Below are 27,121 nucleotides of genomic sequence, written 5' to 3' on the forward strand. Positions count from 1 at the left end.
GGCCCGATAACGATAATAAACGCTAAAAGAGGAAAAACATTGACCACGCGCCGAGAGAGTATTGGGATCCTGAAGAGTTGGCGGTCGCAAGCTGATTAACTGATGACTCTATGACTAGAGTAATGGTAGAATCGTCTGGATCGTACGTATTTCCTGCCGAAATTACCGAGAGTCAGATATCCTTTCTTCTTTTTTTTTGACAAGATAGTGGCTCTTAAATTAGTGACGTGATGAGATATCTTTTAATGCTTTACTGAGCATATTATCACACTGTGTGGGACTAAATAGGCTACGAAATAAAATAATATCTTACCAGCAGCAACCAGATTGAAGTGGCAGGGAATCTTCTGTTGACCAACAGCATTGGACCCGAAACAGGCAAGGGTACCATACTCCATGTCTGTTGTCGGTGTATAGTTAAGGGTCGATGTGTGCCCGTGACTGCTGTATAACCTGATGGAAGTAATATAAATAGTAGAATCTGCTATTTAATGTGAAACCTCTTAAGAGCCTTTTTAAGAATCACATTCGAATGCGAAACCTTGCAACCTTGTAAAAATTGTGTTCTAGGTTATAATTCAAAATTCAAAAATATCTTTATTCAGTAGGTAACATAGTTACACTTTGAATCGTCAATTTTACATAACGAACGTCTCATCCGCCTAAAACTACTGCAGCTTCTCACAACCTGTATAGCCGGGGAAAAGAAGCTGCAAGAAAAACCTCGGCACAGGGCCCTAGACGTTCTTTAAAAAAATAAAAATAAACATAAAACATAAAATATTGGTATACAATTGAGTAATTTAGCTGCCTAATATCAGTTCTCAGACAGTTAATCCCATGCATTCATATCTTCTAAATAATCACTAACTTTATAATAACCTTTTTTGTAAAGTTTTTGTTTAACTACTGTCTTAAAACAGTTGAAAGGCAAATTCTGAATGTCAATGGGAATCTTATTGTAAAAACGTATACATTGCCCCTTAAAAGATTTAGTAATCTTATGTAATCGACTGACTTGTAATATACAGGGTGTAACGGAACGGGGGTATCAACCCGAAGTGTGCCTACTCTGTCACTATCTACAAATCACATGCGAGAGTATTGGCCGCCTAAATTCATATTTGCATTAGTTATGAGCAATTGAATTCCAGGTCTTCATGTAATAAATTCAAATTTGCACAACACTACGTAGCAATCAGCTGTTCAAGGTATTTAACTTTTGAGTGAACAGCTACCACCTCTTTTATTTATGCCTGCCCTAGTAAAGGGTAAACGTGCCAGTGATGGCCATATTAATCAATATTTTTTAAATTGTTTTGTTTCATCCTTGTGAGGCCAAGATTTCCAGACACAATATTTAAAAAAACAATTAGCTTTGGTCCCGGTTACTGCTTACTGATGTAATAAGTAGTCGTTACATGAGCCATGTCAGGGGCATTTGGCGGCTCAATAATAACCCTCGCACCAGGATTGACGAGGTTGGTTATCCACCGCACAACCAATAGGATAGAACAAGATGTGAACATACATAAATCACGGCTTTATCCCTAATGGACCAGACAGAGCTACAAGTAATTACACATATCTAATATCACACTTACTGCGCTACTGAGGTGGGCAGAGTCACTTTGTTGTACAAGTTTTGTCAAAAAATGTAGTCGATTACCTACATTAATAGTTGATAAAGAAATGTACTTTACAATGCATCTCGTCTCCTTGTGTAGTATGCTTTATTTTATGATTACGTAATATCAGGCTCCCTTAACACCGTCATCCAGGTCAAATGGGCATCACGCTAGCGGCGAATGCGTTCATGGCTAGCTAGGTACGGGACAGTTTCATTAGAATACTTTCAGAGTTTTGCAGGCCCTAAACAACTACTACTACTCATACACAGTTACCACCAATCACTGACTAAGGTGTGCAAGTACTAACACCTCACTTTACAATGGATCAAAGGACACAGCGATTCAAGAGGTAACGACGCGGCGGACGAGTTGGCCAGAAGGGGAACGGGAGGTAACAGCCATCGGTCCGGAACCGATATTGCCGATCTCATTCGGACAGGTCCGCTCGCTGCTACGAACGAGAGCAGCCAACAAACACACCTTTTTTTGACGTGACTTATCGAAGATTTGCCGCAAATGACATTAACTACTTGGCCGGACAAATGGGGAGCGCTGAAGGCTCTCACCCGGTACAACATTTAAGACAACAGGCCTGAGGGTGCCCAGTTGGGCGCGAACCTCGGCTCAGGGCGTCGTCTGAGAGGAAAAATATTTGAAAGAATTAAACGACCCTAGTAAGTCGATAGCGATAAGCGCTGATTGAGGGAAGTCGTCGACCACGCCGGCGGTGTCGGTATCGGGGTCCTGAAATGTTTGTTGTCGCGAGCTGATTGGCTGATTCTATGGCTAGAGTAATCGGGTCGTCGGGATCGTATTACATACTTCGGACGCCGATGCTATTCAGTACCGTTCCTAAGCGGGATGTATTCGGAAGCCGCAACTACCAGGGGATTTGGTTGGTGCGGAGCAGAATCGAAAAAACTAATTTGAGCCATTGGGCAATGGTTGGCAGACTTAGGTCAATGTGCAGATTTTCATTGCGAAGGAACCACGAACGATTTTGTATTTCCTGTAGACGGTGGATTTGAGAGAGACTCGCGTGAGCGAAAACTACCCCTGCATAGGTCATGATCGGACGGATGCAAGTCGTGTAGATTCCTAAGGGATAATTTACTACGCTTGTTAAGGAGACAATGAACACGGCCCATTACAAACGTGGCGCGATCGCGCACACGTTTGATATGGGCCTTGAAAGTAAGACGTCTATCTAAGACTACGCCGAGATATTTGACTTGCTCCTCCCAAGGGATCGGCTTGCCAGACATCTTGATGACTTAAGTTGACAGCGTGACCGTGACGTATTATAATAGCCCTTTGAAAAGTACACCGCTGCACTTTTCTCCGGGTTTACCTTGATTCTCCATTTGCGAAACTACTTGCCCAAGGCATTGGCGCGTTGGAGAATTCCGGTCATCATAACTCGACCACGGCACGAAGAATAGATGGCTGTATCATCCGCAAATAAAGCTAGTTCGGTATTAGGGTATTTGGGAATGAACAAACACACCAGACTATGAACCACCGTAAATAAATGCAGGCAGGCTAAGATGGCACTACCCAATATCAATAGTTGTCTCTCCAAAAGAATTCTAAATGTGAAGAGGTCTCCACTAATACAGGTAACAGCTGCATGTAGCAGGTGTAGCTGTGTGGTCACGGTGATATCAACAAACATCTGTTTACACTAGGTATCACCGACAAGCCCCTGTGCAGAACCTGCATGGACGAGACAGCGGCCCATGTGCTACTGGAGTGTGAAGGAGCCGCCAACTACCGGGTCCGGCACCTTGGCCAGACGGGGTGCCTCCCTGAGGCGGCCGGCAACGTCAGAGGCTTGTTAGAATTCCTTGGGGATTTACAACATAGTAAAAGCAAAATAAATTTCTCAAGTACCGTTGTGACTGCCTACCCCTTAGTGATACGGGCGTGATATTATGTTAGTATGTTCTGATTACTTATGGCTCTGCCCACCCCATTAGGGATACGAGCAACTGCAAGTGATTGTGTATCTTATTAACGAGACATTAATGTTACGTTTACAACATAGTAAAGACAAAATTAATTTCTCAAGTAAAGTACCTACCTAACATAACTTTACTTTTACTATGACATGGTAAAAGTAATCTTAAAATAAGTACTTTCGTACAATACAATAATACTTTATTGCCTACAAGGAATTAAAAACACATAACAGTATTTTTTTAAATCTTTTTCTATCGTGTGGGTTGTGAGGTGGATTACCAACCTCATCAACCCTGGTTTCAGGGTAACTATTGAGCCGCCAGAGGCCCCTGACATGACTCATGTAATGACTACTTTCTTACATGAGTAAGTAGTCACCGGGACCAACCGTGCCTTCCGAAGCACGGAATTGCAAATTGCATTGGGACAGTTAATGGGATTTATACCCTGTACCAGGATGCCAGGGCTCGCGAATAGAAAAAGGCACGCTAGTGTTTCAAACTATCGATAGTTCAGTATCGATTATCGATCATAATCATTTTCAACTACGATTTTGATTGGTAGAAATAAAAAAATAACTTTTCAAAAAATCTAAATCCATGGACTTTTGAGTTATTGAAATTCAGTTGAGACAATCAGCCCACTCAAAATAACCTTACTATCGGAGTGTAGCAATACTACTGACTGAGGGCAAAATTATCGATAGTTTGTTATTAATCCGCAACGATACTATCGATTGTATTGCACTTAGGTAATAAAATCGAAAATGTTCCCACTTTCCGAGTTATCAATAGTCTTGCTATCGATCGACTCTCGGTCGGGATAGATTATCGATAGTCATTTTTTGATCGGCAAGCCCTAGTGCACCCGAAATTCAAAATGGCGGTGCTGTTAAGGGAAAGTTATCATTAACCATGATAAAAAATATTATTTTTTTTTGTATTTTTTTTCCTTCCTAAATTGTAGTCGTGTATTGTCCAACAGTGAACAATAACATCACGCCTTTTTCCCATTGGAGTAGGCAGAGACTTTCAGTCTCAGCGGAATTTCACTTACCACTACACGCTCGTATCGCTACATGCCCGTACCAAACATACATACATAATATCACGCCTTTATCTCTTATGGGGCAGACAGAGCCACAAGTAATCATAACATAGGTACATAAATAATTATCATGCTCGTACCGCTAATGGGATGTTCTTGTGACTCTGCCCACCCCATTAGGGATACGGGCAGAGTGATAGTATGTCTTATTATTGACAGATTAATTTCGCCTTCTGCTATTGCGCGGGATATTTGCGAAGAAACGTGGCAATTCTGTGTTAGTGCCAGAGTGTGAGCGCGGGTGATCCTTATTAGATAAACGACTTTTTTACTTTTCTAGGTTCAAAGTAAAATACGTACCTACTTTCATAAAATACAATACATTCATTCATTCAAACAATACCATAAAAATATTTTATTGCGCACAAAGAAATAACATACCCTTAAGTACCAGGATAGCATTCGAAAGAGATAGAAACATGCACACGAAAGTAAACTGTCAAATTATTTGTCAGTGCTTGTTTACTATCTGTGGAGTGAAGTTCGAAATTTGGATTTGTTGTGATAACTGTGATCAGTGATAGTTCGAGGTGTCTTTGAGTAATGTAGGTTATTATGAAATGATGATGTGTGTGGGTGCCGGCGATGGCAACTTAAGTGAAGCACGGAACTTGTATCAGCGATTCATAGAAGGTAGACCAGCTGATGAAGCCAGGCAACTGACTTCACTGCATTGCTTCAGGAAAATGGTCAATCGCCTACTGCATTTAACGGGCTCTTTCCACGCGTCATCCGAGACTGGCCGCTCGGCGACCCGTGATCCGGAGTTTGAAGAAGCCGTACTAGCCGTGCAGCCAACCCAAGGACTACCACGCGAACCTTACCACATGCAACGTACGCCCGAGCTAATTCCTGCTTACCTCGTGTGGCATTCTGAGAATGGTACCGAGTTCAAGTGGAAAGCTCACCAGACTTTGCTTCGAAAGTGTTGTGGACAGATGAAGCGGCAGGTCTGTGCATCGAACGGGGATGACGACATTTCGAACCTTTCTTGTAAAACGTAAGTCTAATTATTAATTACCTACCTACTTACCCACACTCACACTTTTTTTTCCTATTTACTATTAAATTAAATACCTTACCTAAACAAGTAGGTAATTTTAACTTATTTTACACGTCATAAAATAATGTGAGAATAGTTGTCAAAGCAAAATGACTCCAATTATTAGATGCTTTAGTGTCATTCTTGTTTGTTACAGTCGCCGACGTGCCGCCGACTCGGATTGTTCCAATCGGCCGCCGACTCCTTTTGACGTTGCCGCCAAAGCCGCCGCCCGCTCGAATTTCGTACCTATCGCGGCCGTGCGAGCGTCACGAGTACCAGGCGACCAGGACGCGCTAGGAGATTTGTGTAGTGCCAATATTTGAGTGGATTAAGAACAGTGACCTCAATAGTGCTGTGCCGTGTTTTTTACATGCTGGAAATATTAAAATATTTTTTTAACTGAAATTTAAAAAAATATCAAAAGTGTTTTTTTTTAATTGAAATTTTGCAGATAAGATCTACATAAGGTATAGTTTTGTCCCCTTTCGGCTTGATACCCCCCTTCCGTTACACCCTGTATAACCTGGATTAAAATCAAGGTTTTGTTGAAACAAACCACACCAGAATGTGATTTTTCAAAAAGGCGCTTACGTACTTGGTAGATATTGCTATTATTTTCTATTTGTATTTATGCTGGACTGGGAGCGACAAACAGAACGCATTGTCTTCTTAAGCATGTCGTAAAAACCGACAGAGGAATTGCTTCCATCCTAACATAACGGATCCATTACGTGGCCGATGCGATGAACACCGTGTTACTATTTCGCATCATCATATTCATAATAGAACTTCGTATCAGGATCAAAATTGACTTCTGATGTCTTGTGACTCTGCAAGTTGGATACTTTCAAATACTCAGGACTTACCGTGGAGGGATCTCTGTCTGTTCCCCAGAGTTGTTGAACGTCCAGTGGAAGGAGACTAAAGCTGGGTTGGCGTCGACCTTGCAGTGGATGGATACGGTCTCATGCTTGAGAGCTCCGAAAAGTTCTCCGTCTCTCCGCTCAGCGCAGACTGGCGCGTCTGTGAAAGTTTTAGGAGTTTAGAGAAGAGAGTAGTAAATAATATAAGTACCAATTATATGACACTAAGAGAAATATAACCACTAACTTAATAATTTAAGGGGGAATATACAAGACTATTTATAAAAGACTACTAGACTATTTGTTCATGATTGGATGATTTTCCGATATGGTAACGGTGAACTTTGGTACCAAGTGTCTGGGATGTGGTATTGCTTTACAACGGTAGGTACTGCTATTAAAGCATTCGTGACTACAAAAAAAAAGTTAAAAACTAAATTTTTATACTTTCATTTTTATTTACATTATTTTGGGGTCTTATTTATGAAGAAAACGTTTTTATGCAAGATTTAACCTATCCGGAACATGTTTGAGCAGTTATGTAATCAATTCGACATAATTATCACGTAAATACAAGGAAACCCGCAAATTAAAGTAATATGTACATATTTGAAATGTGCAAATTAAGCCCTTTCGTTTGATACCCAACACAATAGCATTTGAATAGAAATCATTTTTCGTCCTCCGTGTTTGGCTCTAGAGGGCGCCACGTTGAATTTTGCGTGACGTGACATAGCCTATAACCACCGGACAATCAAGACGCTTCAAGTGACACCTCATTTGTTACATTCTGACAAGTGGTTTAGAAGTTAGGTTGGAACAGATGTGCATACACATGTACGTATATACATAGTGGTTTTTGCTTCGCCGCAGTCGAGTAAAAAAGTTTCATTTTAAATAAAATACACAAGTAACAGTTTTACACAGGTAACCAGTTTATACTTAGAACCAACTCTTATTCCTAGCGTTTTGTTGCTCATACCTGTGAGGACGCAAACCTTTACCACAATTTTATTATTCTTTTGTTTTCCAGCACAAAGATTACAATACAATGTTAGTCCCATTTGCTATTTATTTACAAACCAACTCTAGGAAAGCACAGCTATGTAATCACAAGAAATGTTGCATTCAAAACTAGCATGTCTAGTTTTACAAAGCAACATCAATTTTATCAATATCAGCTTTCTAACTGCAAGTGAAAAACCTAAAAGCTTTTCCCGTTGTCTTAAAATAATCGAGATCGACACTTCAACTGCAGTACTTACTGAAAAAAGATTTGTCAAGAGTCGAAAGGCCGATATTAAATTTATTTTGCTTTAGACCTCAAAGTATCATCGATTTTGCTATCTTTATCCAAAATAATTTCCCATATACTTAGAATATTGTTTGGTAACTAGATTAGGGTAAGTCCGGTATAGATGGCCACAGTTATTTTAGACCCTATTCAAAAGAAAAAGCATCCCACGTTCCTGCAAACTTCAAAATTAGTACAGACACACCCCGGACACTTTATATAAACAACCTCGTTTATACCTATGTTTATACAGTCACTACATATTGACGTTATCATTCACACGCGCATCTGTGTGTGTGACGTCTGACGCCATACGATTGAAGACTAATCTATGTCCGAGGGGGGTGAGGTAAACCTACCTCTAACGCTAGTGGGGAGCAGAAAGTTGCCGTACTGCGTATAGAACAGTATTATTCCTCATTCTATGGTAGAGATATTTTTTGTTAATTGCATGGTCAAGCAGTTATCTTTGGGATATTTTTAATTTTTTTGCGGTTTACGCGGTTATAATCATAATTAAAACACATAATACCGGGTTCTTACTGCGTTAAAGAACCCAGTAATGTGTGATTTAATTTGGGATATTTGTAACGAGATCACCTAAAATATATAAAAAAAAAAACACTTTTGGCTATCTCTCCTTTAAATCCAACTATTTCGGACTAACCGTACTAAATTAATCTGATAAAAATAATAGAAAACTAGGGCATTTTAGAACCAAGAATCCATTTAGCACCTTTCACTCAACAATCTTTGAAGATTGCACCGACAAAAAGTCGACCCCCTCGCTTCGAGATATTAATTTCCCTATTAAAGGCTTTATCCCGAGACAAAGTTTACCTCTTTAAAGCGGAACTTCACGACCAACTTAGAGGGATATCAATCTGGGTTAACTTGAATAGTTTCTTCTGTTATTTTAGTAAAGTTTGACCCTGTCATTAAAACTGAGTTCGTTGCGTCCAACTTTTATAACGAGCCCTGCTTGTTAGATGAGATTGGATTGTGCTCGATGTAATCTTAGTTACTCTGCTGTTTACTTTTTAAACTCAATGTTGTCTTTCACTGGCGTAATGGGGAGAAAAGGATATTCTTGCCTTATCTCTTTTAAAGCTTAATTTGCAAATTTCTGGATATTTTATGCGCCATTTTCCGTCTTTAAAAGGAGAACATAATGGGTAATGGGTGGAACACTAAATTGTTAGGTGAATTTAGTCGCTCTCTGAATACGAAAAATTACTATTTACTGGTTTCTGTTGTTTGTGTTATAATATAATTAAATAATTATAATACTTTATAATTAAACAACAACAATTACGACAAACTTGTCTGAAGAAAAGCAGTGCAGTAGCTTATTAAAAACAAAAAAAACTGAAGTCCTTCGCACATTGCCTAAAGGAACTAGCTTAAATAACCTGTCTTTATTAACAACATGAAACATTAATTCAAACTTCGAAAACATGTCAACAAGGAAACAAAATACAGTTAAAGCCGATAGCATCTTCATAAGCCCCAATAAATTCTGTTCGTACACAAATAAAATTCCTTCCTTAAATAAAACCCATTCCTTATCTTTTACCAAAGGTTTTAAATTTATGCTAAACGGACAGCGTTCCCATTATTTCCGATTCTCCTCAGAGACACTATGCTGTTGAACGTTCGCTACTAACATATAAATCCCAATGCAATCTAGGCAGCTTTAAAAATTTGCTACCCACTATATTGGGGGTAAGGTTTCATTGGATCGCAACAGCGGTAATAACATTGTTACGACCCAAGGGAACGGCAGTGCAATGTTTTTTGAAAAAAATAAAGGTAAAAATTCTGGGGAAAGTCATGGTGGAGAATTTTAAGAACATAGGCGTTGTAGTCAAAGTGATAAACTCACTAAAAGCGAAATAATTATTATACTTTCGTGATTTCAGACGAAGGAATGTATGATCCTTATCAGCAATAGTCTGTTTTAGAGCAAAAATTTCTGCTAGCATTTTCTCTATTTCGGATTCGGCACCTGCTAGTTGACCTTGCAAGTCCAGAATGGATCGCTCCAGTTTTTTCACAATTTTAAGTTCCAGTTCTATTTTCATAATGATTACCGTTTTGTTTCCGACATTACCGCGACTCGCTGCATCATGTCCTAAGTTTAAAACTGACGATATAAGTCTAGTTCGGATGCAGTGCGGGGTCGCCTCTAGGGGATTCTAAACGCCAGCGAATTCTGAACAGAATACAATTCTGCTGTTAGGTATACTAGCTAATTTCGAACTGGCTATTTATGCTCTCTCCAGCTTAGTTGAGTATTGGACTTTATATTTTTTGATTCCACCGCTTATGCTTGATATACCTCTATATACTTGTATTCTGTACACGTTTAAATAACCGTGGTAACGCAGTTGGAAGAACGCTTGTCTTTCGCTAAGAGGTCACAAGTTCGATTAAGTAGTGGTTTACGTAGTTTTTTGCTAAGAACTGCAAGAAAAGTCAACAAAGCTTTTTAGTTTCAACCGCTTTGACATATTTGGTAGTAGCACTCCGACCGTCAAATCGATTCTCCTTAATTAACTAGATTTTATTTCTTCTTAGCACACCTAGCTTCATCATCACTAATTTAAGAGCCACGCTCTTGTCGGTGTAGCATGATTTCTACTTTTTTAGGGAAAAATAGGGCAGTGGTTTCCCTCTTGCCTTCCGCCCACCACACCTAGCTTACTTGACCTAATATTAAAATCCTAACATTTGTGGTAGGTTGTCAATTGACATTTAATTTTTAAATATGGCCGCCCTATAATCTACCCCAATAAAATAAATAAAAAACGAACCTTAATAGGTTTTAATCTTCAGGGCTTAATCTTCAGATTAAGCGGACCCCGTGAAAAACGGGATACCGCTACGGAGATAATGTTTATTTTTGATTAAATCAAATCAAATACCTTTACTCTTATCTCAACTTACATTAGTAATACCGCTCTTTTAGAGCCTTATGTCTGCGTGAGTGGATTAAGTATCAAAACAAAAATATTTTTTTTTCATAAAAACCATCTGATAAACATAACCATCACTCGAATTTCACTTCAAATGGCAAAGAAGACAAGTTTATGCAAAACACGAATACATTATTTCTAGAAAAAAACTCAATTTGCATACTAGATGCTAGTAAATATTATTTTTCAATGTCTTAATAAAATGTCGATGTTTCTGTTGAGAAAAGTTCTTTAAATTAAATGTAAAAATGTCTCGAGAAAATCCTCGAGACTAGACTCCTTGAGAGAAATTACCAATTCAAATAAGCGGGATAGTAAATTGATGGATTAGAATAATTTGCTCCGACTGAATTGAACTAGGTAATGGAGTTAAGCTTCTGAACGAATATTCAACTACTAAGAGGATAGATTTACAATTGACCAAAAATACATTTTCGTAGAAATCCGGCAACGCACAAAAGTCGAAGGTATACAAATCACTAGGCCTAATTGGAGATGGACAGGACACTTGGCAAGACGGTAAGATACAGATAGACTAAGGCGGGTACATAATGGTGGCCAAGAGTATGCGATATCTGGGCAAAACACCAGCCCTATGGTCGGGTAACATTGTGAGGTATGTCAAAAAGCAGTGGATGAGACTTGCACAGGACTGGAAAGGAGTGCGTGACTGAGAAAAGACCTGTATCCTGCAGTGGTTGGATGCTGAGTAAATAAATAGATAGACATTTGAAGGCAGTGTTAAATGTTGTACTAAAATCTGGATGTAACATATCATCATCATCATCACCAGCCCATTAACGTCCCCACTGCTGGGGCACGGGCCTTCCCTACGGATGGATAGGGAGATCGGGCCTTAAACCACCACGCGGGCCCAGTGCGGATTGGTGGTTATTAACGACTGCTAATGCAGCCGGGACCAACGACTTAACGTGCCTTCCGAAGCACGGAGGAGCTCGACATGAAAACTTTTTTTTTTTTCTGTGATCACCTATCCTATGACCGGCCTTTGCGAAAGTCGCTTAACTTCAACAATCGCAGACCGAGCGCGTTAACCGCTGCGCCACCGATGTAACATATAACTTAGCAAAATAATAACATAATTAATGCATAGCGTAATTAATGTTACTAAGTTGTGAAAGTAAATGTAATTATGTATATCCTAGTTTGTCCGAAATAAACATATAATATACATATAATATGTATATGCATATGTATATGTATTGCGCTAGCGCGTTTATATTTATATATTAGTATAGCGCTTCTATACGACGGGGTAAGCAGAGGTGTATAATGTAAACCCACTCCTTGCCAGCCACACATTAGGTGGCAAGCCTATTGCCACTAACCGCGCACAAACCCTGGAAACTACGTTACATCAATTTATTATCTTTGATCCATATATAAATTCAAATTCATACATCCGAATTCAGTAGCTTAGAGCCCCGTGTGAGAGTCACATGTTCACCGAATAGGACTATCACATAGTGTAACATAGTGTATATTAATTTTATTTTTTTCAGAGATGTGGTGTAAAAGATGATTTGTGACTAAGATTGAGAAGGGAACGTTACGTTGGTTTGGACACGTAGAGCGGATGAAGGATAATAGAATTGCATAAGCGGTATATAAAGCGAATGTTTATGGTAGGGCTGGCAGAGGAAGACCTAGAAGGACTTATATTGACCAAATTGGAGATGTCTTTAGAAAAGGTTTAGTACTATCTACTCTAAACCGGCGTGCGTGTATGAAGCGATTGATGAATGTGAAGGACGCAAGAAAAGTGTGATTCGATCCTTACATCGAAGCAAATGGAATTATATAGCCTCTGCGTACCCAAGTGGGAAAAAGCCGTTAGTTTATGTATGTATGTAATTTTCAACTAGTTAATAACACTAACAAATGTCACTGTGGTCTTGTGTTACCGGTTTGCTTCTCAAACGGTGAATGTCAGTTCGATCCCCGGTGCTGAACTCGCACTAGTGTGATTGTAATTTATCTTCAGTGCAATTTTCACTTACATAGTTGGCTCGACCGTGATAAACGGCGATACAGCTCACAACCACGTTGGTCTAACAGAAAGTTCGGTGAGGTGTAGGTTCTTAGTTTATCACTCAGTTCATATATAACAAAAGGTACACAATAATTATGTCCCATTTTCAATGCATCGTCGCTTTTTATAATAAGTATGTGGTGAGTACGAAATCTAAACTAGACTCGCTAAAATCCTCTTTGTTCCTTTGTGCTTTAGTGACTACCAAAAGAAAACCAGCGACAAAAACCTGCATAATACACAAAACATTAGTCTTTAAACTTCCTACTTTACCCAACATAAACTGTTATGCAGAAATGTACCGCTTTTACTCCGAACGTAACATGCAAAATATTGTTGCATACACAAAAATTTAGCACCGCACCTAAACGTATTTTAACAGTAGAATATGGCGTTATCGTTGTTTAGAGCCGGTAGCAACAATGTTAAGGCGTTATTCCATTAGACTTTTATTTACAGCTGCCTTTCAGTAATAAACTGTGGCTGTATTCCCTTCTCCCCTTGCGGTGTAAAAGGCTTTTAGCCAAAGTCTCGGGTTACTGATGTTGCTTTAAAAAAAGTTGCCTCGTATTGCGATGTAAGCATTGTTCTCGCTTAAGTGATTTTGTAAATTATACAGTTTATTCTTAACAAAACGTTGTGTAAAACTGTATCTTGTGAAAATTTATTATTGTCGTACATTGAGGGTTATCTGCCATAAATAAAACTTTTATGAAGCGAGCGTGTTTCTATGGAAATAAAACTAAACAAAATGTAACCAGAAACGATAAAAAACTTCTGGTTTGAGGGTGTCTAGGTTTACCTGGCACAAGCATGAACCTAACAATACAATACAAAAACTCTTTATTGAACTTAAAACATATTAAATATATTTAGATAGGTAGAACCTTAGCTCAGGACGTGACCCATGACGATCATGTTCGAGAGACACACCTTACAGAGATATAGCCTCTAAACTGCCAAGTAACGGCCTCTGTAGTCCAGATGTTGAGTTGTGAGCCCATGATACGCAGGTCCCCGATTAGAATCCCGGCAGGAACATATCATAAAAAATATTATGTGATCCCTAGTTTTATTGGGACATTACAGGCTGACCTCTTGATTGTCGAAAGTAAGATGATCCGTACTTCAGAAGGTATGTTCAACTGTTGGTCCCGGTTACTACGTGCTGATGTAAGTATGTAGTCGTTACATGTGCCCTGTCAGGGGCCTATAGCGGCTCAATAATCCAACCTCATCAACCCTGACACTAGGGTAATCCATCTCACATCCCACACGATTAAAGAAGAGAAATAGCGATAAGTTCTAAAACAGGGAAAACGATGACCACATCGGGGAAGTCGATGTCGAGGTTCTGAACTGTTCGGTGTCGTGAGCAAAATTTTTATGACTAAAGAAATATGGTCATCACAACAGTAGGTATTGTATTTACCTCTGGCGAGGGTACAAATCAGTACTCACATCGAACCAACAAAGAAACAGGGTTGCTGGTCCCCTTGCCTTCGCTATTGGCTGCCATGCAGGTGTAGTCCCCAGCTGCTGCTCTGGTCACGCTCTGCAGGACGAGGCTCTGGGCACTCAGGATGATGCCGGCTCCTTCGTTGTGGAAGATCTCAGAGTTCTGGCGGAAGGAGATTCACAGGTACACAGATGATTCACAAATGGACCATAATTATTATAATGTCTTGGTACTCTTTCCTTGCCAACAATATGCGAGAGGATTAGATGCTGCTACTGATAATGCCATTTCTGTAGCCAAGTACTTGGAGGGTACTATCTTAGTCTGTTACGAGTATGTAATCGAAAACAAAAAGACACAGAAGAATAACTCTTCACTCGAAACATGAAAGATAAAAATACCAATAACTTAGAGGTTTTTAAAGTACTGCGTTTTCGAGAACTGGAAAAAATATTATATCTAGATCTTATAGATAGATAAAATACTTTATTGAGCACAATGGACACAAAATACAGATATAAGGACAACATATACAGAAAAGCACAACAGGCGGTCTTATCTTTTTAAGCCTACTTGATCCCACAGCTGGGGAAGACCCATGATTCCTCTTCTTTTCTGGACTCTGCGTAATCTCCGTCCAAACACTCCGATAGGCGACTAAGTATATTCTTAGATTCTAATATTTTAAAAGTCCTAGCAAAATAAAATTTCGTAATTCGAAAATATTCCCTGAAGATTTAGAAACTTAAGAAGAGAGACTTAGTTTTTAACAGATATTAATTCTACGCTTTTAAGTCTAACATCACCAGGAACTTACATCATGGAACCAAACCAATCGATGGGTCTTCGGGTTGGCCTTCACAGTACATTCGAAGTAAACGTCGTCGCCTTCCTTGATCTCATCAGGATTCAGATTCGATCCCATCTTCAGATCCACCACTGGAACATCTGTGTAGAAAGAGAGAGAAGGTAAATTAAGAATCTAGCTCACTCTTGCTCAATGTTTTTTTGAATGTTTTTTTTTATTATTATTAATTCTCTTTAAAGGGATGATTCCAACTAATTACAACGATTACTTACGTCAAGATATTCAGTAATCTGCATCTTTAATGTTTATCTTTGACCTTGGAATCATCCATATTGTTTGTTCTTTAATCTTTTGTTATTGTATGTTTTTTATTTTTTATTAAAGTAAACTACCCTAGATAAATTAAAATGGAAGTAGTAAGTAATTTAAGTTACAGACCACATTGTTGTTAATTATAATTAATTAAGGAAACTATAGGTCTAAACTAATTACCATAATGTAATACTTTCATGTAAATGACCGTTTGTTTCTTAATATACATAAATAAATAAATAAAAATAAATGTATGATCCATATTCACAAATAAATATTTCATTTCATCACTCGGCAGTCTCAGGCAATCTCTGAGCGGTCAACGCCCTCCCCCCCCCCTCCCCTAAGTACGGTCACGAGCATTAATATGTATGTATACACTTTGGTACCATGTCACATTAACTTTTTTGAAAAATTGAACTGTAAGTCTCACTAAATGTCAAATATGTTAGTGCGACAGAGTCCTAAAGTGGATACATTATTATTACGACACAACATACATACATTACGAATACACGGTTTTTTACATAACATAAGCTCCTGACCATATTCCCAATGGAGCTATTTAAACATCCATCGCAAAGCGACCTAAGTACCCACGCTTTACTTGAGCTTTCTGTAACAACGTGATAGACAGTGGCGGCCCTAGCTAAAGATTTAGCTGATGCAAGACTCCATAGTGACACCCCTCAGCCCCTTAAAGTACAAAATGTTTCGATTAGTTTACGGCCATCGAAATTTACCTATTCCAAACACAATTTTATCATAATAATACAATGGTGCTAATTCCTGTAAATACCATCTAATTTTATTTTAAGTTATATATGTCATTTTCTTATCCGCCGAAAAGGAAAGGGACGGGTAATCGACAAGCATAAAATTTATGGAACACACGTCAATTTTAAGCACAAATCTAAACCAACCGTCTAAAAATTTTACATCCGTCAATAACCCGACACAGTTAAGTAGACAGCACATCAAACGGATTGCATACCAGCGACGTACCTTTTGATTCGCCCGGGTTATTCATTCATTTACTCATTCTTCCTAAAATTAAGAGCTGTGAATCATCCGTCCCTTTCCTTTTCGACGGATATGAAAATGACGGATATAACTTAAAATAAAATTAGGCGGTGTCTGCAGGAATCGGGGCCAATGTTTCGATTAGTTTACGGCCATCGAAATTTACCTATTCCAAACACAATTTTATTATAATAATACAATTTGTCACATAATCAGTAACATACGTAACTTCGTCACGTCCAACCTACTAAAATATAATTATATAATTTACCTATTCTATCTATCTTTTAAAATCTTTTAAAAATGTTATTTATGTGGCAGGGTCCCCATAATATCAGGGTCGCGGTTCACGCCGCGACTTGTGCTGAGTGAGGCCCTTTTATCTCAGGACGTGCACCAGCACCACCTTATGATCGTTTCGACAAACATCCGTCTTGCTTTTTTTGTAATTGTTTAGTGGAAATCTGATATGATGTTATTGTCTTTTTTTGTAAGTGGCGCCCTTGTATAATAAACTATTTCTATTCTATTCAATCTAACCCGATGAAGTTAGTTTGCGGCCAGGGTGAACCAGTCTTGGTTGATTTTGCCCCCCCTTTCGGCGTCTGGTGCGGTGGCACACCTCGCACCGTCCTAGGGCCGCCACTGGTGATAGATAATGAGCCGAAACTGAACATGATGATATCGAACCGGCGCTCCCCTTTGGAGAAGCAAGCCGGTGCCAGGACAGCTGACAGGACCACAGAGATGATTTTTAAATAATTCTAATATTTCGAGTCATCATCATCAGCCCATTAACGTCTCCACTGCTGGGGCACGGGCCTTCCCTAAGGATGGATAGGGAGAACGGGCCTTAAACCATCACGCGGGCCCAGTGCGGATTGATGGTTATTAGCGACTGCTAATGCAGCCGGGACCAACGGCTTAACGTGCCTTCCGAAGCACGGAGGAGCTCGACATGAAAACTTTTTTTTGTGGTCACCCATCCTATGACCAGCCTTTGCGAAAGTTGCTTAAATTCAACAATCGCAGACCGAGCGCGTTTACCGCTGCGCCACCGAGCTTCTCAATATTTCGAGTATTTGCTGCCTTTGCTAAACTGTGTACATACGGTACCCTTGCCCTTGAGGTACCAACTTACCTACAATAATATTATTTCCCAAATCAAGCTAATTTAATAAAACCGTTCAGGTTCAGTACAAACAACGGTATTATGGAAGTTGTCTAATTAAAACTTTGAAATTATTAAACTAAGAAGATAAGCTTAAGTGAAATCGGCTTTTGGCCCTCAAAAGTTTAACCTTTCAATCTCAGGTTTGAAATTTACCTGAAACTATATTTAAGATTTTCAATTTAATTTCTAGGTTTTGTTATGAATTGAAAATAATTATAAGAACTCGTAAGTAGAGCGACGTATTTTGAATTTCTAAAATTTCAATCCCTTTTATATTCGGGTCTGTTGAATTTAACAATTAGTGTGGCAGTCACTCTTAACGATATTTCAAATACAAATGTTCGAAGGACGAACGTAAGGGTCTGCTCTAAGGACCGATGATTCTAAGGGCCATATCTTACTGCAGGACGATCACCTGATTGTCTGAAAGTAAGATGATTCGAACTTTGGAAGCCACAAACAATCCGTACGGCTACGCGGCTACTAATTACTTAAGTATCTAGTAGTTATACGAGCCATGTCAAGGGTCTTTGGCGGCTCAACAGTAATTGACATCAGGGTTGGTGAGTGAGTGAATGTAAACTTACAATGCACATTAAGCCTCCACTTATCCTCGATGGCGGAGTCGGGTATGTGTTTGTTCTCAGCTCGACAAGTGAGGTACTTTCCATCATCTTCCACACTTGGTACCAGCGACAGCACACTCAGGGTTTCGTTGTTTTCGGAAAACTGTGGAAAATGTCATATTAATATACAATACTGGTACACTGGTGGACAAAAAATCGACCCAACATGTCTATAAAAATAATAACTATATTAGGTATTTTTTTTAGCAAATTGGAAACTAAGTACTGCCCTATTTTGGGGCGGAAAGCAAGAGTAGAATTTTTCGTTGCAAAATTCATGATTTTCTTGTGTTTTTTTTTTATATTTTTATAAATTCTTACTTTTTTGAAGGAAGATTCCATTTGATACTAACTCAGAATAATAAACTGAATCATTTCCCTCGGTATTATAACGTCCCTTACATCCCGTAATAAAAGTACTTACAGGTAGCCATACAAGTACATATGGGTGCGAATTATATATTTTTTCTCTACCTCGAGGCCAGAAAAAAAAGAACGAGATAAGTAAAAAAGTAACGTCTTCGTTTTTTTTTTTCAGAACTCCTGACAGATGGTAAACATAAATAACATCACAATGACAACGAAACAAAAACAAATAAAATATAATCAAACAATTCTTCTAACGGCCACTATACTACGCCAGAACAATAAACGTCACAAGTCATTACAGACCCCACAAAAAACGGTGAAAAGAATCTATTAATTAAAACACAAAGGGAGTGAGGCTGAATAGGACAAAAGTCTGTGAAAACGGAAAGGAAATGCTGCTTTCTGGGCCGAATTGCGGTGGAAATATATCGGGAATTGTTACTTGAACTGGACTAGAAAGAATGTCGAAGGAAAAAGGATTTCTAACGATCTGTGTTTATCGTTTAATAACAGTTCAATGAAGTTGGTCAAAACTATGGTAATTTATCCATTTTTTATTTGAGCTGAGTAATTGCCGTTTAACGAGGTTGTTTGTAACAAACTAAATGCGAAAGTAAGGGTTCTTAACAGCTTCTTAAGGTTTGCAAAGTTATCTCAGTTACTTAAGAATTGCACAGTTATCTCAGTTACTTAAGGTGTGCACAATTATCTCAGTTACTTTAGGTTTGCACAATTATCTCAGTTACTTTAGGTTTGCACAGTTATCTCATTTACTTAAGGTTGGCAAAGTTATCTCAGTTAATTAAGGATTGCACAGTTATCCCAGTTACTTAAGGTTTGCACAGTTATTTCAGTTACTTAAATTAGATTAAAACGTATGACACTTTAGGATTTTTTATATTTGTATCGACTTACATTCTTAGCCATCCTCTTCAACTGCCGGTTGTTCTTCCACCACGTGACGTACGCCTCAGGCCGGGATCCTGTCGTCTTGCATTCTATCTCATACCTCTTGTCAGCTGACACTTGCTTCTCCTTGTTCAGGATGTTCACTGTGATCGGCTTCACTGTGGGGAGAATAATTGGGTAGTGTACTAGATTCAAGATAAATTATAAAATTCTGATTACTAAATACAGACAGGTCTAAAACTAATGAAAAACATTTTATTTTTTCTATTTAACTTATTTATGAATTTTAGTCAAGAAAAACGTAATAATAAGTCCGACATTTAATCACGTTTTTCTATGACGTCACAATGTGCTTTTACATACAAATACCATAGTAATTTCGTGTTTTGACGTTTCGTAAAAAGTAACTGATTTGACTTGTTGGAAATTAGGCTTTTATAATTTTTTATTAGTAAGATAAACATTCGGCAAGTTCGGGGACATATCACAAAAATCACTTTGCGATCCCTAGTTTGGTTAAGACATTACAGGCCGATCACCTAATTATACGCAATTAAAATGATCCGTGCTTCGGAAGGCACAATAAGCCGTTGGACCAGGTGACTACTTTCTGATGTAAGAAGTCGTTACATAGTCATGTCAGGAGTCTTTGGTGGCTCAATAATAACCCTAGCACCAGGGTTGATGGGATGCATCGCCGCGTCGGCTTGATGACGGTACATAGATCGAAAGAAAAAGATGAAAATTAAATCGAAAAAAAACCTGGCTCGAACGGGCGTTGAACCCGCAGCTCTTGTCAAACCGGGACGAGCGTCCTGATTAAAATTTTACTCTTTTTGTGGGTTGATGAGGTTGGTTATCTACCTCACAACCCACACGGTAAAAGATCATATGGCGACTAATATATAATTTAAATTGCCACGTGATACACCACGCGTGTGAATCCATGAAAACCCTGTTCGGAGAACGCAAATAAGTATCACTGGCTCGGAATATACAAGATAAAGAGTAGGTATCACTAGGTTTCCAATATTTGTGCCTAGTTAATCCGACATCCCCAACCTATTTTTTATTTCATAGGTAACGAGGACCGTATTTTAAACCCGGTATTTTATTATCTTTAGTATTCGTTTGGCCGTGGTAGCCCAGTTGGAAAAACGCTTGTCTCTCATCTTGAGGTCGCAGATTCGAATCCAGCACAGGCCTAAACCAGTGATTGTCGAATTTGTTTTCGAATTCATGTTTGGATCATACATGATTATCACGTGCTCAGCGGTGAAGGACAACATCGTGTGGAAATCCACACGTATGTGACCTGACTTGTATTGGGCTGGCTTTCCCTTCGCGAGTTGGAAGGTCAGACAGGCAGTCGCTTCTGTAAAAAAACCAGACCTGTGTAATTTTCAGGGTAGGCAAGCGGACCCTGTGGAAAACGGGATAATGCTAGGGAGATAATGATGATGAGTCTAAAATGTAATACTTAGGATGAAAGAGAATCAATTTATTATTAGTGAGCAATGTTATAAAAAAATCATGTGCCTATGATGACATGAAAGGACCATCTATTAAAAATATGACGTAAAACTTTTGCTCTATTTATTTGTGCAGGTTAAACCTATTTTCGGTTTAGGGATCAAGATGCGATCCGAAAATTGGTCCTAGTATTTATCTAAGTACCCACCAATTAGTAAAATAAAGACGGCTTTGAGGGTCCTTCAATTTAACCTTAAAATAAATTAGATTTCTCAAGTTAAAGAGCGAATACTTAAAGAAACTTAGGACAGAAGTTTTTTAATTTTTGTTAAACTGTCTTTTAAATTAAAATTCTTTAAGTGTAGTTAAAAGTTCATTGTAGCTGCTGTCAATATAATATACGTATTATAATATTCGAAATCTTTAATGAATCTAAAATCCCTAATGGGGTAGACAACGACACAAGTAATAACCCCTTAATTCAACTTTTCTGAGTTTGAATACATTTTTGGATCATAGATATGGTTTTGGGTGGACTACATAGATAGATAGATTCTTTATTTAGGTTTAAGACGTTACATAAATTTCTTAATATTAAAATTTGAACATATATGAAATGTAAGACTTAAAACTAAAAAGGGTACTAGCTCGGCTAATGTCGTATCGACCCATATGAGGGACAACATAACATGAGAAACATACATGTGGTTTCCTGGATTCGTGCTGGTTATAGGCTCAATAGGCTCGCTCTCTATTACCGGGGACTTAAACATAACTGGCGAAGAGTGGGTTTAGGTACTATCTATACACACCTCTGCGGCGTGATGTCATGTTGTCATTAAATAATAATGTACTTCTTCTTCTATCGTGTGGGTTGTGAGGTGAATTACCAACCTCATCAACCCTGGTGTCAGGGTTATTATTGAGCCGCCAAAGGCCCCTGACATGGCTCATGTTACGACTACTTACTTACATTAGTAAGTAGTAACCGGGACCAACGGCTTAACGTGCCTTCCGAAGCACGGATCATCTTACTTTTTGGACAATCAGGTGATCAGCCTGTAATGTCCTAACCAAACTAGGGATCACAAAGTGATTTTTGTGATATGTCCCCACCGGGATTCGAACCCGGGACCTCCGGATCGTGAGCCCAACGCTCAACCACTGGACCACGGAGGTCGTCGAATAATGTACTTTTTTCTCTTTATTCCATTGAACAATTTGAAAATTCATCAGTAACAAAACACAGAAAAAGCGATAAATTTTAAAAGACTTTTTTTTTTCAAAAGTAATTCCTATTGGCAGTGCTCGAGAATTGGTTATTATTCCACCCCACTGTCACTCCAAAGGATTCTTGTTCAGATAAGATTCCATTATGTCTGCTATTTTCATCTCCTTTCATTTCGCTTCTAGTAAAATTTCAGGATACCTCTCATGTTGACAAATGGCAAAAGAAATCTCTCGAATATCCAGGTCAAGGGTTCGTGAAATGATTTGGATATTTCTTACGGATTTACCGTTTCTAGAATACTTGACCGTTTTTAATGAATAATCAAGTGATATACTTTTTAATGTTTGATAAAAGCGAGTAATGATTCTTCATTATGCCTTTGTTTGAAGATATGAAAAGATGGGTGGCCATTTTAATGTTCAAGTTCGTCTGAGATACGACAAATAATTTTTAAAATGATTTTTACAACAGACGATCTTCTTCTTCTATCGTGTGGGTTGTGAGGTGGATTACCAACCTCATCAACCCTGGTATCAGGGTTACAATTGAGCTGCCGAAGGCCCCTGACATGACTCATGTAACGACTAGGTACGTACTTACATCAGTAAGTAGTAACCGGGACCAACGACTGAACGAGCCTTCCGAAGGAAGGATTGTCTTACTTTCAGACAATCAGGTGATCAGCCTGTAATGTCCTAACTAAACTAGGGATCACAAAGTGATTTTTGTGATATGTTCCCACCGGGATTCGAACCCGGGACCTCCGGATCGTGAGCCCAACGCTCAACCATTGTACCACGGAGGCCGTCCACGTTTGACAGATAAATGCAACACTTACGTGAGTACGGGTGTATTTAAAACTGAAGCAACGATTTAGGCAAATTTTCATTAAAATTAGTACCTCACTCTTTCATTAGTAGAAGTATAATAATAGATCTACGTATTTGTATTTATATTTTGTAATAATAAATAATAATAATAAAAAAGTTTATTCAGGTATTTTGTCTTGCGAAAATGAAAGTTTATATGATTTCAACGACATAGATTGAAATTAAAAAATAATAACTGAACTCGGCTAGAATAGAAATATGTATAGAACGGCTACTCTCCGCTGCCCACCATCGGCTAAGCTAGGTTTATCTCACACTCGGTTTAACTTTAGTCTTCAACCGTATGGGCGTCAGACGTTACATACATAGATGCGCGTGTACGATAACGTCAATGTGTAGTGTCTGTGTGAAACGAGGTTTTTTTGTTTGAAGTGTCCGCGATGAAACTGCCTCGCGCTGCTTATGACCTGGTTAGCTTTTGGTGTGCTTCAATATTAGGCCACTGATAGGCAAACGCCCCTTTTCTCTCTCTACCTTCTCACTCTTAAGCAGAACTACCATCAATCTATGTACAAAGTAAAACGAAAAAAAAAACTCACAATTAATATCCAAAATGAGAACTTTGGTCTCCGGTGGCGCGAGGTTGGTGTTGCTGGCTTGGCAGACGAGGCGTGCGTTGAGGTGCTGCCTACCCACGTTGGGGAAGGTGAGCGTGTTGATGGTGACGCCGTCTGAGCGCTGCTCGAAGGAGTCGTCGATGACTACGTTCTCGAGGTACCACGTCACGCGGGGTCTTGGTCGACCTGATTGGTGAAAGATCTTTAGTAGGGAATACACACATACAAAATTACTTAATCGAAGTTTGTGCACCTTATCGTCAGAAACAAATGACTCTATTCTATAACGATGAGTCGGTTTACCATCCAGGAAATTGACATAATAATTTGTTGTTGAAATATATACTGTGAGGATGATGAGTGATCCAGATTAATTGTATAAGCCGCGCCATTAAAGAAACGAATCGAAAATGGCGTCACTCATCGTTCTCTCTCACTCGCACGCTATTGCTGTCTTTACTCACACACGGGCGTACCGTATACAAAAAAAAAAAATGAATCAGTCTGGTTTTGCTCTTCCGCTGCTACGACGCTCACGACGCTGTTTGTTTCCAAATTCCTAACCCAACTTTTAAGTGCCGTGTTGATACGTGGTCATTATGACGACTTCTGGAAAACGAGGCAAGGTTCTTCGAAGTGATGCACGTGATATTGTTTATAACGTCATCAAATACTTCCAAGAAGAAAAAAATTTGGAACGGTATCATCCGTTTCAATACGCAAACGCTCGCGCCGCCATGGCCACGGGTTTATCTGTTAGCACTATTGTGAAAATAAAAAAAGAAGGTATGTAATATATTTTTCGTATTTAACAAGGGTATGTCATTAGTAACCCGCGGCATGATTTTGTACACAAGTATAGACATTAAATAGTTTTTGTGAAGAAATCTATAATTTACGAGAAATAATAAAATAACCTCAATATTACACGATTGATGTTATTTTTTTTTAAATTCGTCCAGTTAGTGTGGAGCAGGCTAAGATCATACCTAATTCATAAAATAAGACCATGTTGCCTAGATTGAAACGAAAGAAGTCCCGCGGCATATTGTGGAACTAAATTTGACATTTCTTATTTCTTTGCAATAGAGTTCTTTTTCGTGTCTCAAGATGGCCGCCTTTGACGTGCAACGACCTCATCCACGGGACTTCTTTTGTGGCGCGGAGTTCTAGTTTATCGCTAGTTCTTTGTTTTTCTTTTTAAGTTATTTTCGCCTAGCTTTTAGCATGCAAAAGCTCATAGCCCATATAGGCTATCTTCTGTAAAAAACAACTAATGGGAAATATTTTCATTCCATTTTTGAACTAAATCTTTCTTTTGGAAACGAAAATTAAGTTTTAATCTTATAATAAGATTTATAAGTATGTATAATACAAATTATTTCTTTTATAAAAATAAGGAATAAAATATGCTTATAAATAGGTACTTCTTAGATATTCTCGATATGTTACGGCTAATATCCGATGATAACTGCAATGTTCAATGTTTTTATTAATGCTGAGAATTATTTTTGTTTTTTAAGGTCAACTTGCTGAGGAGAAGAAGACAAGAATTCGGACACCCAGCAAAGGGAGACGTGGTCTACATAATACTAGAGTCCCCATTGACAATTTTGATATCTGTGCCATCGGAAATATTGTTAATTCTATTTACGATGTGCGTAAAGAAGTACCCACGTTAAATAAAATATTGGCATCCGCAAAAAAAGACTTAAATTTCAAAGGATCTAAAACAACTTTGAGGCGGATTTTAAAAAATAAACTTGGCTATCGGTTCAAAAAATGCCGTCAAAACAGATCGATTCTTATAGAAAAAGACAATATTAAAGCTTGGCGAGCCCGCTATTTGCGACGCATTAGAGAAAATGATGCATTAGGACCCGATAAAAAACCTGTGATATATATGGATGAAACATGGATTCACGCCCACTATACAGTAAGCAAATGCTGGCAAAGTTCGAGGGATAAGGGTGTTCGAAAAAATGACAGCCCTGGCCAAAGGTGGGTAATAGTTCACGCAGGAAGTGAAAATGGTTTCGTGAGTGGTGCTGGCCTGGTTTTTAAAGCGAAATGTAAAACAGGTGACTACCACGACGAAATGGATGGCCAAAATTTTCTAAAATATTTGAATGAAAAATTAATTCCAAATCTGCCTCCATCATGTATTCTAGTACTAGACAATGCTTCGTATCATTCGATGCAATTGGACAAAGCACCAACAACGGCTACTCGAAAAGATGATGTAAAAAAATTTATGAAGGAACATAATATAACCTACAGAGAGGAATGGACAAAAGCAGAGCTCCTAACAGAGTTAAAGAAACAAATGCCAGAGAAAAAGTATGTAGTGGATGAATTATTAAAATCACACGGACACGAAGTCCTAAGATTGCCCCCATATAACTGTGATTTGAACCCGATTGAGCATATCTGGAATTTGTTAAAACAAAGGGTTGCTGACAAAAATGTGGAACAGCATGAAAACAAAATTGAACAACTAACAAAAGATGCCATCTCATCAATAACAGCTGAAGACTGGAAAAAACAAATCAACCATATTAAAAGAGTAGAAGAAACGTACTGGACACGTGACGTTACGAATGAAACGGAAATAGATGATTTCATTATACGAGTGGGTATGGATAGCAGCGACGATTCATCAAGTGAAACTGATACTTCGGCGGAAGAAAGGGACAGTGAGATGTCTGGGATTGAAGAGATTGATTACGATGACCCCGGTGAAGGGACATCAACGTCTACTAAAACCGGTGATAGGCCATCAACGTCTCAAAATTAATTTGTCTATTTTGATAAATAAATAATAATGTTTCGCTCAAAGCATTGTTTTATATTTACACCTATGTATTCTACATACTTATGTATCTCTTAACAAGCTTGAAACTAATGGGTTTTCGATCCCGGAATATTAATCTTGCTTAAAAAATATTTTTAATAAAATTGAAAAATATCTATTTTTTCGAAATTTCCCGGGAACTAAACCCTAGTATTGCTGACCCTACCATCTGTCTTTGCAAGTACTTAGACGCCATTTTCGATTCGTTTCTTTATTGGCGCGGCTTATACTGTTCCAAAAACTAAAACTATTACAGTAAAGTAAAGTGCGTACAGGGACAATCGCCAGTTAGTGTCATATTACATTTACATTAAATTATCTTCAGAGGCCTCTACCGTAAAGCCATCATGGCTTTCGCCCCACGTACGCCTTCCAGAAGTCCAGGAATACATAGGCCCGTGATATACTACGAATGAAGTTGCGACGTTGCGTATAAATCTTGCAAGATGGTTCTTACAGGCAGAATCTAACAGAAATTACCAACGGGTAGTTATTTCAATCAA

At 38.5% G+C, this 27,121-nt stretch overlaps 3 protein-coding genes across 3 annotated transcripts in view; 2 read left to right on the top strand and 1 right to left on the bottom strand.

Moving 5' to 3' along the window:
* LOC126374852 (hemicentin-1-like) overlaps positions 1-27,121 on the bottom strand; it is a 423,187-nt gene that overhangs the window by 13,748 nt on the left and 382,318 nt on the right. Inside the window, exons 8-14 of the mRNA XM_050021604.1 lie at positions 23,747-23,950; positions 19,620-19,771; positions 18,297-18,438; positions 15,210-15,340; positions 14,395-14,554; positions 6,612-6,768; positions 314-453 (exon numbers count right to left, since the gene is read on the bottom strand). Coding sequence (XP_049877561.1) covers positions 314-453; positions 6,612-6,768; positions 14,395-14,554; positions 15,210-15,340; positions 18,297-18,438; positions 19,620-19,771; positions 23,747-23,950 — 1,086 coding nt within the window. The remainder of the gene's footprint in view (positions 1-313; positions 454-6,611; positions 6,769-14,394; positions 14,555-15,209; positions 15,341-18,296; positions 18,439-19,619; positions 19,772-23,746; positions 23,951-27,121) is intronic.
* LOC126374892 (uncharacterized) lies at positions 5,503-6,228 on the top strand. The gene is made up of 2 exons (XM_050021667.1): positions 5,503-5,700; positions 5,900-6,228. The coding sequence occupies exons 1-2, from the start codon at positions 5,528-5,530 to the stop codon at positions 6,066-6,068; spliced, it is 342 nt and encodes a 113-aa protein (XP_049877624.1). The 5' UTR covers positions 5,503-5,527; the 3' UTR covers positions 6,069-6,228.
* On the top strand, positions 24,259-26,844 carry LOC126374866 (uncharacterized). The gene is made up of 2 exons (XM_050021629.1): positions 24,259-24,550; positions 25,288-26,844. Exons 1-2 carry the CDS (start codon positions 24,364-24,366, stop codon positions 26,559-26,561), a joined length of 1,461 nt encoding a protein of 486 aa, XP_049877586.1. The 5' UTR covers positions 24,259-24,363; the 3' UTR covers positions 26,562-26,844.

The sequence above is a fragment of the Pectinophora gossypiella genome, chromosome 18 (genome assembly GCF_024362695.1).
Source record: "Pectinophora gossypiella chromosome 18, ilPecGoss1.1, whole genome shotgun sequence".
Taxonomy (NCBI): domain Eukaryota; kingdom Metazoa; phylum Arthropoda; class Insecta; order Lepidoptera; family Gelechiidae; genus Pectinophora; species Pectinophora gossypiella.